The 12,684-nt window shown below is 28.2% G+C and overlaps 1 protein-coding gene across 2 annotated transcripts; it reads left to right on the top strand.

The window, feature by feature from the left end:
- The first annotated feature begins 8,186 nt into the window (after window positions 1–8,186).
- Window positions 8,187–10,082, top strand: LOC18052879 (heavy metal-associated isoprenylated plant protein 6). 2 transcript variants are annotated; one of them, XM_024191547.1, is made up of 3 exons: window positions 8,187–8,276; window positions 8,493–8,574; window positions 9,357–10,082. In XM_024191547.1, exons 1-3 carry the CDS (start codon window positions 8,265–8,267, stop codon window positions 9,890–9,892), a joined length of 630 nt encoding a protein of 209 aa, XP_024047315.1. In that variant the 5' UTR covers window positions 8,187–8,264; the 3' UTR covers window positions 9,893–10,082. The 2 variants fall into 2 exon arrangements, with proteins under 2 accessions (XP_024047315.1, XP_006446044.1); XM_006445981.2 differs by having other exon boundaries at window positions 8,490–8,574.
- Window positions 10,083–12,684: the final 2,602 nt, after the last annotated feature.

The raw sequence follows: 12,684 nt of genomic DNA, 5'->3' as shown, positions 1-12,684 counted from the left end.
ATTAAAATCTTTCACCCTTGAGTTTTTTTTATTATAAAAATTTGATATAAATAGCACTACATTAGAAATACTTTTTAAGTGTGCTTTCTAATTTTCTCTTTCTTAATTATTACCTTATGTTATTCTTTTTTAACTATTTCTTTAAAACTCTACAGAATATGTTTTCTTTTAAAGACAAAGAAGTAACAAAGTCCAAATTAAGTTTTTAACTCAATACTTCTTCATTATACAAGCTTAGTTGACCAATTAAATATAACTATTTGAAAACCACTCGACAAAACCCTAGAGTGGTTCTAAAAGATATCAATTGACATAATTTTCGGAATTTCTTTTTGAAAAATTACGATTCAAAAGCAAAATTATATATATATATATATATATATATATATATATATATATATATCGCTCTCTCTCTCTCTCTCTCTAAAACGGCTGCAAATTATTTTTTTGCAGTCATCTTCAGTGCAAGAAGGCATTTGCTTGCAAAGCTTATCTCCTCGTCCTCGGCAATCATCTTCGTTGTTCCTGATAGGTTAAGTCGTCCTCATCATCAACATCATAATAATAATAATAATAATAATAATAATAATAATAATAATAATAATAAAAATGTAATAGTAGTTCTTTAATATTCAAACTTGATCTTAAATTAAGTCAAAAAAGTACTACATAGAACACTAGAAAAAAATGGTTATTTTTACCGTCAGTGGAGAAGAGGAATAAAAGAGTTGATAAAAGAGATAAATTGGCCATTTTTTTTAAACTTTAATTTCTTTTTGAACAGTAATATCGGTAAGATAGCGTTTCAGAAAATAATCTTAAAATATAGATGATACTTGATAAGCATAGAAAATTATTGTTGTACTTTTTTTGAAAAAAATTCTCTATTTATCTTACCATTGGTAGAGAAACTAACTAATTTTAGCTCACCAATTGGGAAATTGTCGGTCGAACATACATGCAACCACAAATGATTTTTTTTTCTAGAAGGACCACTTTACCCCTGAAAATTGTTGCCTAATCCTTTTCTAATAAAAAAAAAAAAACAGTTTCGTTTACTCTCTTTTTTTTTTTTAGTTGGAGATTGTTTGTTAACGGAGTTTGAATATTAAAAAGGCCAAGTGTGCGAATCTAATCTCTGGTTGAAGAGATTTTGGCCTTGATTGCGGCGAGTAAGGTTTTCACTATATATATATATATATATATTTGAGACTTTTACTGTCGTTGATGGAGAAAGCTTAGAGATAAGGTTTTGAGAGAAGCGAGCGATGGAAAATTCATGGAAGACGAAACACAAATTAAATTTTGAAACAGACTTGAATCATATCTTGTAACAACAGCAATCATATTCAATTTCGTATTTTTTGTCCCTTTTTTGCATGTAATTTTATAATGATTAAAATACATAAATTATAAGTGACGATTTAAACAAACAAGTTGTTTAGATATACTGATGTTAACTTAATATTTAAAGTAACTTAACTTAATTAATTAAATTAATTAGAGATATTTGTTTTTATAATTTAACGAGTCTTTTTAGATAATTTTGACTTAATAAATAAACTAATTTTTTTATTTTTTTACTGAATATAGAAATTTAAAAAAAAAATCAACTAATTTCTAATGTAAAAAACATCACTACTTCGTCTATCCTAAAACCCACTCATACATGTTTACCCCACTAACAATATCATCTTTATTTTTTAGTTGTCATGAAATCTCTTCTCACTTTGGATGAGCGAATCAACTATATCAGCATTTTATTAAGTTTTTTTCTTATATTATGTACTATTATTGAGAATTGTGATAAAATTTAAAACTTATGGTATTTTATATATTATAATTCTAAAATTATTATGTATTCACTTGAACATGATTTTGCTTGTATCTGTTAAAATATTATTTAGTTATGTTCTTTAATAAGAATACAAATGTAAAAGTAAATGTTTCTAATTTTTTAAGTTGAAAAAATAAATAATTTAATACTTACTTATATATATATATATATATATATATTAAGACATTTAAATTTATTTAAAATTCAAATTAATTCAGATTTATTTAAACTTCAAATACAACACAAACACCACCTTAGCTTAGACAATCAAAATAACTATTTCACTTTTTACGAATGATTTAATTGAAAAATAAATGCAGGTTGATACAATTTACAAATAATAGGTGGTGCATAGATAATTCAAAATTTCTTGGTGGTTGTGTTTATTTATTTTTTTATCAAAACTACTTTTTCTCAGTTTTTTAAAATTTATTGTAAATGAAGTGATTTTACCTTAATGTCTTTCTTTAAAATAATATTAAATACTAAAAATCCTTTTGAGCATTCCAACAACAATCTTATATTGAGCTTATGTTTATTTACTTCACTCACTCATAGAAATGTTAAAGAAACCCAAAGGACAAGAACGCAACCAATTTTATAAACAATATTCGTGCAAGCTTTTGTAAAAAGTGATGAATGATCTAAATCAAAAGGGTTATTTATCGTCAGCCCCCACATGTTTCGACCATTAGCACCGGGCACCCACAAGTTTCGACCATGTGCACTGCACCCCCATTTCCGTCAAACTACCGTTAACTTAACTCGAAAAAGGGTAAAATAATAATTTCATCTAAGATTAAAATAATAAATAAAAAACAAAAAAAAACTCTTTTTTATCCTTACTCTTTTTCTCCCTTTTTCTCTCTCTCACGTCTTTTTTCTTTCTTCTCTTCTTCTTCTTCGCGTCTTCTTTCTTTCTCTCTTCTTCTTCTTCTTCGTGTCTTTTTTCTTTCACTCTTCTGCTTCTTTCTTCTTCTTCTTGCCTTTCACTACTGTTGCCCGCTGCGTGATCTGCCGCGTCTCAAATCAACAACAACAAAAAAATGGCACCCGCTGCGTGATCTGCCATCGTTCGAAGCCGCCGACGCCACCGCTTGAACCAGCCACCGTTCCCATCGCCTCTATAATTTAATTTAGGGTTTTTGATTTTTAGTTCCTTTTTGTTAAATTTTCTTGGTTTGGGTTTCTTTTGTAATAGAATTTTACAATGAAATTTTGGTATAATTATCTTCGGTTTCTTTATTATTGGGTTTTGTTTGTTTTGGTGGGATTATTGGAATTATTTTGTAATCTACTGATGATTTTGTGTTTGATTTTTTTCTTTCGCTTTGGAATCATGCTGTGTCTCTCATCTTGAAAGTTTACTGGTTTTACAATTTTATTATGATAATGAATGAAGAAAAAAATCGTTTCAATATAAGATATTTTATAATTAAATTTTATTTTTTAATGTAAATTTTATAAGTTGTAAGAGGTATTTTTGTACTTTTAACTCAATTCAATACAAATTAGGGGTAGTATGGTATTTTAAGTTAATAACAGCCTAATCAGTTAGAATTAACTGATTTTTTGACGGAAATGGGGGTGCAGTGCACATGGTCGAAACTTGTGGGTGCACGGTGCTAATGGTCGAAACATGTGGGAGCTGACGATAAATAACCCAAATCAAAATTGCAAGTAAAGTTTATGGTGTTATTGCAATCAAAATTGCTTTTTCGTCACATTCGTTTGTACATGTTGTATTATTCTCGCAAAAGTGGTAAATAGACTTAAAAACATGGTAATCTACCACCACCGAAGATGAAGAAGACCGGAAGAATCGATGCAAGATAGGAGCTGGCTATTTGTTTTTTTTTTTTTTTTTCTTTCCTTTCCTTTCTTTATTTTTGCACAATGATGTTTGTGAGATAGTTTTTCAGAATTAGTCTAAATATGTAGACGATAAGCTAGCACAAAAACTTGGAACGACAGTGAAATAATATGTGGTTAGTAATGAAATTAGTTTAAAAGGTTTTGAAACCTTATTTTGCTCAAAGCCTTGCAATTTTTAGGTTTATTTTTATTTTTTCGAAATAGGAAGCATATTCATCAAGACCAAAAGTCAAATTACAATGTCAGAAAAAATAAAAATCTCCTTATGATCTGGCACTTTCTGAGTCACAAGTCGAAACACATGTTAAATTATCCAAAAAACCTCATTATGATTTGGCACTTTCTGAGTCAGAAGTCGAAACACGTGCTCAATTGCTGCCCAACTCGAAATGCTAATGCGTCAGCATAGTCGTCACTATCTCTTGTGAATTACGCACCGCAGCCCACATCAGCAACAATCCTGCTACCATTCCCCCTAGTCACTATCTCTCAACCAAGAGTGATTTGAGTCGAGTTAATTGGAATAAGATTGACAAAGTCTAAATTCGAATGTAGCTATATCCGGATATGTATTTATATTTTCATATCCAGATTTGTTAATAAATATATGGATCCGGATGCAATCCAGATTCAGATTCATAAAAATTAAAATTTGATAATTTAATATATAATTTAAAATTTAAAATTTTAATAATTTATTAATAATATCAAATAAAATTCAATCATAATCAGACAATTAGTAATTTTAACATGAATAACATATAACAACACCATAAATTCATAAATAAAATTTAATTTTTAATATATATTTTTAATTTAAAATAAACTCAACTAGATTTAGATATTCAGTTTTCTTACTTATCCCAATTTTTCACATCTTGATGTGTGTTTTTTAATATGTGGATCTCTATTTTTTGGGATTTAGATCTTCCTGATCCTTGCGGATGCAGGCAGACTTAGATTTTATTGTCATCATAAATTGCAATCTCTCTCTCTTTCTCCATCCTTCAAATGTAAGTTTTTCATAAAATTTAATGTATGTAAAATTGTAGTCCCATTATATGTAATTATATGCTGAAATAGCAGTGCAAATATAAAAGTAGAGAAATATGATTGCTCAAATGAAAAAGACAACACATTTTCCTTTAGACAAAACAGAAAAAATAAAGGAAAGCCAGAAAATGAGAAGAGGGCAATCAATTAAAAAGGGTCTGCCTACCGTGCAACAGTTACACGGAACCACTGAATTTTGTCTTTTTCCAACAATTACACTACACTACCTTATATTTATAAGAAAACTGAATAGATACTATAAGTTACAAATTGTTATATATAGGTCTTTTTCTCTGGATAAAATTATAAAATGACTTTTGAAAAAAAATTTTACTGTTATTATCATTATTTGTTAATGTCATTATTATTATTATTATTAAAATTTATTATTTTAATTGTTATGATTGCTTTAATTAGTTATCATTATTATTATTAGTATTATTATTTATTGATTTTATTACAGTCACTATTTTTAAAATATATTAAATTTATTACTGAATTATTATTTTATTAATATTAATAAATTTATTAATCTTATTATTCTAATTATTATATTTATATTAATGTTGTCGTCGTCGTCATCATCATCATTAAACTTTATAAATTTTTTTTGTTTTGACTATTAAATAATACCACTGTCATTATTATTATTTTGCCTTAACTAAGCATTACATATATTTTAATTATTTTTATTTTTATTATAATAAATAAAATTATAAAAATAAATTATACTATAATATTATTTTATTATATCATATTATATTTATTTAAAAATAATTAATATGAAAATAATAATTTAATATAATTAATAATAAATTTAAATAATTTTAGTTTAATATTAGTACAAAATTAATGCAGTACATGATAATACCAATTACCAAATGTTGTATAATTTTATTATAATTATTATAATATACTGCTAATGTAATATAATATAATATAATATAATACATGTGGATTACATACTGCAATACAATATAATATAATATAGTGTGCCAAACGGACCTTTAACTTTTTGAGTGATGATGGTCTAGTGGGATGTAGAGAAAGTAAAAATAATCGTGGTAGATCTTTTACAATGGTTGATTAGCTATCATCACAAAGTTTAGGCTAATACAATAAAATTAACCAACTACCCTATATTTAAAAGAGCATTTGGAAATCAATAAATTTACTATTTAATTATTTTTAATCAAGAAAAAATAATAAATTATCATTACAATAAGATTCACAAGCTCAAATATCTTAAAAAATGATAATTCTCAAGAAATATGAAGCTCAAATGCTTTTGAAATATTCTTAAAAAAATAAACTAACTTCCTTTTATGTTATTCTTTATTTATCTTTCTATAACTTTGTTGGGCTATATATATATTTATATTTTATAGGTAAATTAACATATTGTATGTATAAATAAACTAACATGTCAACTAACGCTAAAAAAAAGTAATAAAAAAGTAAATTTTTGTAATATTAAAATAATAAAATTTTACAACCTAAGACTTTTTACATGTTTCTCATTTTGAAATTTCACCTTTTTTATTTTATAATTTTCTAAAGTATCAAGGTTAATAACCTATATTCTTAAAACATATTCAATTTTAATTATTTTACATTAAATATATATTATATAACAAAAAATATTATTTACATTTATTAAATTTTCATGTGTTTAAAAATTTTACGTGATATTACATTATTATATTTACACCATCAATTATTTTTATGATCAAATTAAGTCAATGGATCAAACTTTAAAAAATTTTAAAACAACAGAAATTATGTAAGTAAATATTTAAAAACTTTTAGCTTTTATGATTTTGTAATAAACAGTAGGGACTTAAGTGTTAATAACCAATTGAACACATCCTGGCCGTCGAACACTTTAACTATTGATCCATTGGCTGAGTTGAAAAAAGACAAAAAATGAGGTACCGTGCAACTGTTGCACGGTAGGCGGACCCCATACATAAATGAGAAACAACACTCTCAACGTACGGACATAAAGACAATATTAATGACATTATGAATGATACAGGATGATTATGATGTTATTCTCTATTGTGCATTGTATTCAGTGGCAAAATTGCAAATTTGTTGAAATACTCTAGTTTTATTTATTCAAATTATTAATAATATTTTCATTATTTAAAAATTTGGTTCTGTATAGTTTATCAATCTTTTACATTTCCACATTGTCACAATCTTGGATGAAAATCAACATCGTCCCATTGTCACAATCTTGAATAAATTAAGTACATAAAACACTTAAGAAAAATGGTTATTTTTACCATAAATGAAGAAGAGGAATAGAAGAATTGATACAAGAGATAAATTGGCCATCTGTTTTTTACTTTAATTTCTTTTTGAACAATAATATCGGTGAGATACTGTTTCAGAAAATAATCTTAAATAACAATGGTGAGATAGCGTTGGACAGCATACACCACGACGTTAAGAATTAAATAATCTTTGAGCAATGTCAGTCCTGCCTCAATTGCAACCGATAACCCATCGACGGTTCCCACACCACCATTCCCCATGACTGCATCAACATTTAATTGAAAATGGCCAAGCGGAGGTGGGTGCCAAGGCGTCACAACTGCTTCTGGTAAACTAATAACATTATCTTTTTTAATTACTTGGTGTGTGGCCAATCTAAAATTCAATTAGTGATGTGACACCTAACTCAGGCATTACGTATGCGGGTCTCACAAGCCCATAATAGCTACCTTAGTGTTGGAGGTATACCTACGGGGATTGCTTGAACTTCCAAAAGCTTATATTAATTGATCATTGGGCCCTTTGTTTATGGGTTAAGGACTGTGATTACTCTAGTTGGTGAAACTTCCAATAGCTCGATTAAACGATTTCATCAATTGCTCTGTTTGTAGAATGAATACTCGATCCATGGCACAAGGTGCTGGGTTCAAAAAATGCATTAAATTTGACGGTTAGGAAGAGTTGGTGAATGTAAATTTCTATACCTAGATCTCACATCAGTTGTTCAATTAAAGTCCATTTTCCCTTATTTATTTTTATTTTTCAATTAGGTAAAGAAATATGACTATTGTTCAAATGAAAAAGACAAACTTTTTCTTTAGACATAAAAGAAAAAAAAAAAGCAAAGCAAAAAAAAAAGAGAAAAACAGAGAAAAGGGCAATCAATCAAAAGGCAGCACATGCAAATGCAATGGAGAATGGGTGAGTCAGCAATCATACATAAATGTGAAGAAAGACTTACTGTGTACGGAGATAACGACCACCTTGATGATATCATGAAATTCGACGTCATCCAATAAGACGTGTCGTCAGATAATTGGTTATATAATAATGTACGGGATTCAAACTCTCACGTTTTCCTCCCTTCTTAATAAGAAACCCCCTTAATAAACTTCAAATTGACTTGCTTATTTATAAAACCCTTTTCGCTACGTGCTTTCACATAAATTCTTCAGATAATCATTTCTCGTTTTCTGAGGTTCAGACAGAAGCAGCTATGGGGGAGAAGGTTTGTAAATTGCCCTTTTGGTTAAATTTGTGCTGTGCATGCATCGATCGATCGATCTCTCATGATGATAGCTTATAGTGTGTATGTGCATGTATATGGGGTTACCTTGCTGATTCTTTCATGTCAGAAATTAGTTAAATGTTTACCTTTTGTCTTTAGTTAATTAGCCTGCAGTAAAATACTTTTGTATTATCTGTGTAATATTGTTTACAGAAGGTTACAAAAATGGTGCTGAAGGTTGACCTTTCGTGCTCAAAGTGCCGCAAGAAAGTGAAGAAAGTACTTTGCAAATTCCCACGTAAGTATCTCTCTGATTGCTAGCCCAATACATTTACATATATCATAAAGGAAAAATAACATCTATACTCCTATGATTTAGGAAAATAATTATATAAACTCTCAAATTTTTAACAGGGAATAACAATTTTTTTTTAACTATAATGTCCTTTAATTTTATCAACTCAAAAATATTTTTTCTATATCTTATACTAAATAGAAACATAATATTAAAATAAATATTTAAATACTTAAATTCGTTCCAACGTTATACAAAATAATTTTAATATTATTAATATAAGGTATATTCTATCAATGTTAAAGACTTAAAGCCTATTTAACCCAAAAATTTATTTTAAAAAATCGTATAATAAATAAAAATATATTATTAAAATGAAATAATAGTTGACATTTTAAAAAATTTATGTATTAAAAAAATATTCTGATATTATTAGTCTACAAGATAAATCAAACTACTTAAATAAATTTGTATGTATTAAAAAATTTTAAAGTAATTTTTTATTTAATATTTACAAAGGGTATTATAGTCAAAAAAAAATTTTGATGTCCTTTATAAAAAACCTGAGTGTTTATTTGATCATTTCTACAAACCTTAGTGGTGCAGGTGTTATTTTCCCTATAATATATTAGGGTGCGGTAAAATGTTTCCCAATGACATAAAATCCCGTATTCGTATTTTATTTCGTGTGTAAGTAGAATTGCTTATTTTGTATTTGTAAATGGAAAAAATGGTTGATGGATGGGTGAGCTAAGATATTGTGTTGGGACTTTTTAAACAAAAAGAAATACAAGAGCAGTCATTCGATGAGAAGACGAATACGGTGACAATAAAAGTAGTGAGCTGCAGTCCTGAAGAGATCAGAGACAAGCTATGTTGCAAAGGAGAAGGTGTAATCAAGACTATTGAAATCCTAAAACCTGATGAAAAACGTCTTAAGGATAACAAAAAACCGCCACAACAGGATGGGGATAACAAAAAACCGGATAACAAAAAACCACCACAACCGGATGGGGAAAACCCAAAACTACCCCTGGTGCCAGTGCCGTGTTACCCGCCGGTTTGGGTATGTTGGAAGCAATGTTCTGAGGGTAAAGGTTGGGGACCGTGTCACCAGCTTGGCTTCGGGCAAGGGAGGCATTGTGATTGGTGCTATGCAAGGCTAGTGTATGAGAGCTGGGGTGGTAGCTGCCATAGTAGAGTTTATTGCAGAGGTCGCTGTTCAGATTTCACTTATGGTCGCTGTTCATATTGCACCTGTGGTCGTTGTTCAGATTGCACCTGTGAAGGAAATCCACCACCGTCTTGCACAATCTCATGAATCAATGATCATGAATGGTGATCGTCAGTGATCACCATTGTTTACTTTCTTCTAGTTCTAGTTGCTTCTTGTATGCTGGTTTAATCTTTAACATTTTGGGTAATATAGACTCCAGGAAAATTGATCAAAGATAAATAAAGGTTGGTGAATGTAGTATTTGTTAATGCTACATCTAGTTTTTCAATTATTGACGGCCTATTTGGTAATGAAGTACTTTTTAAAATAATTATTATTAGTTGTATTATAAATATATTTAGTTGTGAAAAAAATTAGTTGAACATTTCGTAAACTTTATTTTGAAGAGTGTCATGAGTTTTAAAAATTGTCGTATGTGTTACATAAATTTTGTTATTAAATTGCTATAAGAATATTAATGATTGAATTAGACATAATGTTGAATAAAATTTATTTACGCATTAATTAACATTATATAATATATTTTTTATTGTGTATATATCATAAATTGTAACTAAAATAAATATTTTATGTTTTAATTCTATTTTTTATTTTTTATCATGATATAATGGGTAGTAATAATTTTTTTAAAATTAATGATTTTATTTCCTAATTAACACAGATATATAACATAGATTCTATATATATATATAGAATTGTATTAAATATACAGTTAATTTTTAAAATTAGATTTTGAAAACTTAATCTTTTCCTAATTTCCAGAATCTATTATAAGATGAGTAATTTTGAGATAATTAATTTTTTTTAAAATTTACCAAACACTGAAATTAATTTTAACTCTTTAAAATTATTTTTAAACCTCCTAAAAACTTTAACTTATTTTGATTTGACGTTAGAAAATGCACTATAATATTGATTTCCATTTTTTATTCCTAACCTTCTTCCACTGTCTCATCGTTTTCTTTTTTATTATTATAATGATGTCCTTCTGTTGAACAAATATGTAGGGTGCTAAAATTGTAGTCATAGAATTTTATCTATGTTTGTAGAAAGAAATTTAGAGAATATAATTTTTAAAAATGATAAGAAATCATTTTAGTCTAATTTAATTGGCAACAAAATGCATTTTCAAGGTGAGTGATCTTTCTCCAAAATATTACAGACTCAAGTATAAAGAAGGGGAAGAAAAGATACCCTTTCCAAAATGGAAACATATATAACTACATAGAAAATATTCAATTTTAAAAATAAACCATGCTAGGTCAAAATGAGTAAATTAAATAAGTAAGAAAGATGAAGGAAAGAAAAAGAAACCACTTCAAACACTCGTCTTTGATTGGAAAATGAAACATTACAACAGTAGGAGAAAAGCATTAAAGCAATCTGGGGTAGAATGAATAATGTAGGCATATGGTTTGCTTGTTAACGTTGTTGCATCAAGTGACGGTAACTTGAGTGGTCCTGGTCGAGCTTCGACATGAGATAAAACATTGATGGACATAACTCATTAATGGTTAACTTTAATTTTTGAAAAGACAAGTGGTTTTTGGGTTCCATTAATTAATTATAAAAACTTGTATCTTCGTTTCAACTTTTATTAGTGGCTACAAAATGATTATGCCATAGAGGCTAGAGCCACCCATCATTTATCCTAAATTTTATTGGATGAAAGGAGAAAAAGACAACACGCCACTAAAATCAGCAGACAAAGGTTATTGGGGTTTGTTGAATATGTTTCAAATTTTGTTAATAAGGGTGTGTTTGCAAGCATTGTAAACTTGCTGGGTACAGGCGTAATAACTCGAAAATAATTAGGAACACAAATAATTTTGTACTTTTGGGGGAAAAGGCTGTTAGGGGTCGCTGACGTGGCTAACTGATTTGGTTGACCAGTGGTTGACTCCAGTATTTTATGAAGCGGTTGCTAGGCAGCAAGTTTAGTATCGTTGTAAAGCTCAGAATGCCCTTTGTAATCCTATGTTATTTTCTCTGATCAAAGGGCAGCAAGAAGCTCTGTTCTTGGTTATTCTTATTTTCTGGGTTTCTTCAGATTGCTGTTTTGATATTGTTTATGCTTGAGTCTTGTTTCCTTATGTCTGTTATTGGTTAAGGGTCAAATATTAGTTATCAAACAATCATCGTGGGGTTTCAACTGAATCCAATTTAGATTGGATTTGCTTTAATATTGTGAATAAGAAAATGAAGAGTAATATTATATTTACAAAGTTAGGATTTAATTGATCATTTAATCTTTATTCTAGAGTAAATTATGACTAAATAAGATCTTGAGTAATTAGTGATTGTGTATATCATTTGTATCCTAATTTTATAAACATATATAGAAACAAATCAACATCTTATGGCTTGAAATATCCGGGTGATACCCAAATGGGGTTGGGGGCCGCAGGAACAGTGGCTTCGACCACACAACCTCACATTAATAGCATGTTCAATCATCGATTTAAGGATAAATTTATGTTGCAATAGTAGTACGGTGCCACTATTGCTTTTAGTTATTGAATTTATAGTTGTATAATTGTATTAGTAAAATTCAATGACTGAAAACAACGATGATACCATGCTACTATTGCAATATAGCTGGATCCCTATTTAAGATAGAAAATCATTTCTGTTACAATAATACATCTCAAAAGTTAAAAGATTAAAAGAGCAGTTTCTTCAGCTCTTCAATCATATATTATAATATTTTGCCTCTCTCACTTGAAATCTGCTGTAACTTTCTTTTCTTATGCAAGTGATTTCTTAAATTTCTCCTTTTCTTTTAAGTTTGCTGATTTTTTTCTCCTTCCATAAAGTTTGCACTTTTTTTTATTTCTTTCATTTTTTTTTAACTTTTTCCTCGATGACAGCAGGGC

Source organism: Citrus clementina, unplaced genomic scaffold (assembly GCF_000493195.1).
Source record: "Citrus clementina cultivar Clemenules unplaced genomic scaffold, Citrus_clementina_v1.0 scaffold_2, whole genome shotgun sequence".
In the NCBI taxonomy this organism is placed as follows: domain Eukaryota; kingdom Viridiplantae; phylum Streptophyta; class Magnoliopsida; order Sapindales; family Rutaceae; genus Citrus; species Citrus x clementina.
Note: the sequence above shows the minus strand (reverse complement) of the source record. Positions and strands in the feature narration are given on the sequence as shown.

What these genes read in the sequence shown, in the direction of transcription:
- LOC18052879 (XM_006445981.2), top strand. An exon ending in AGTACTTTGCAAATTCCCAC is followed by an intron (nt 8,575 to 9,356) that starts GTAAGTATCTCT and finishes TTAAACAAAAAG; the next exon opens with AAATACAAGAGCAGTCATTC.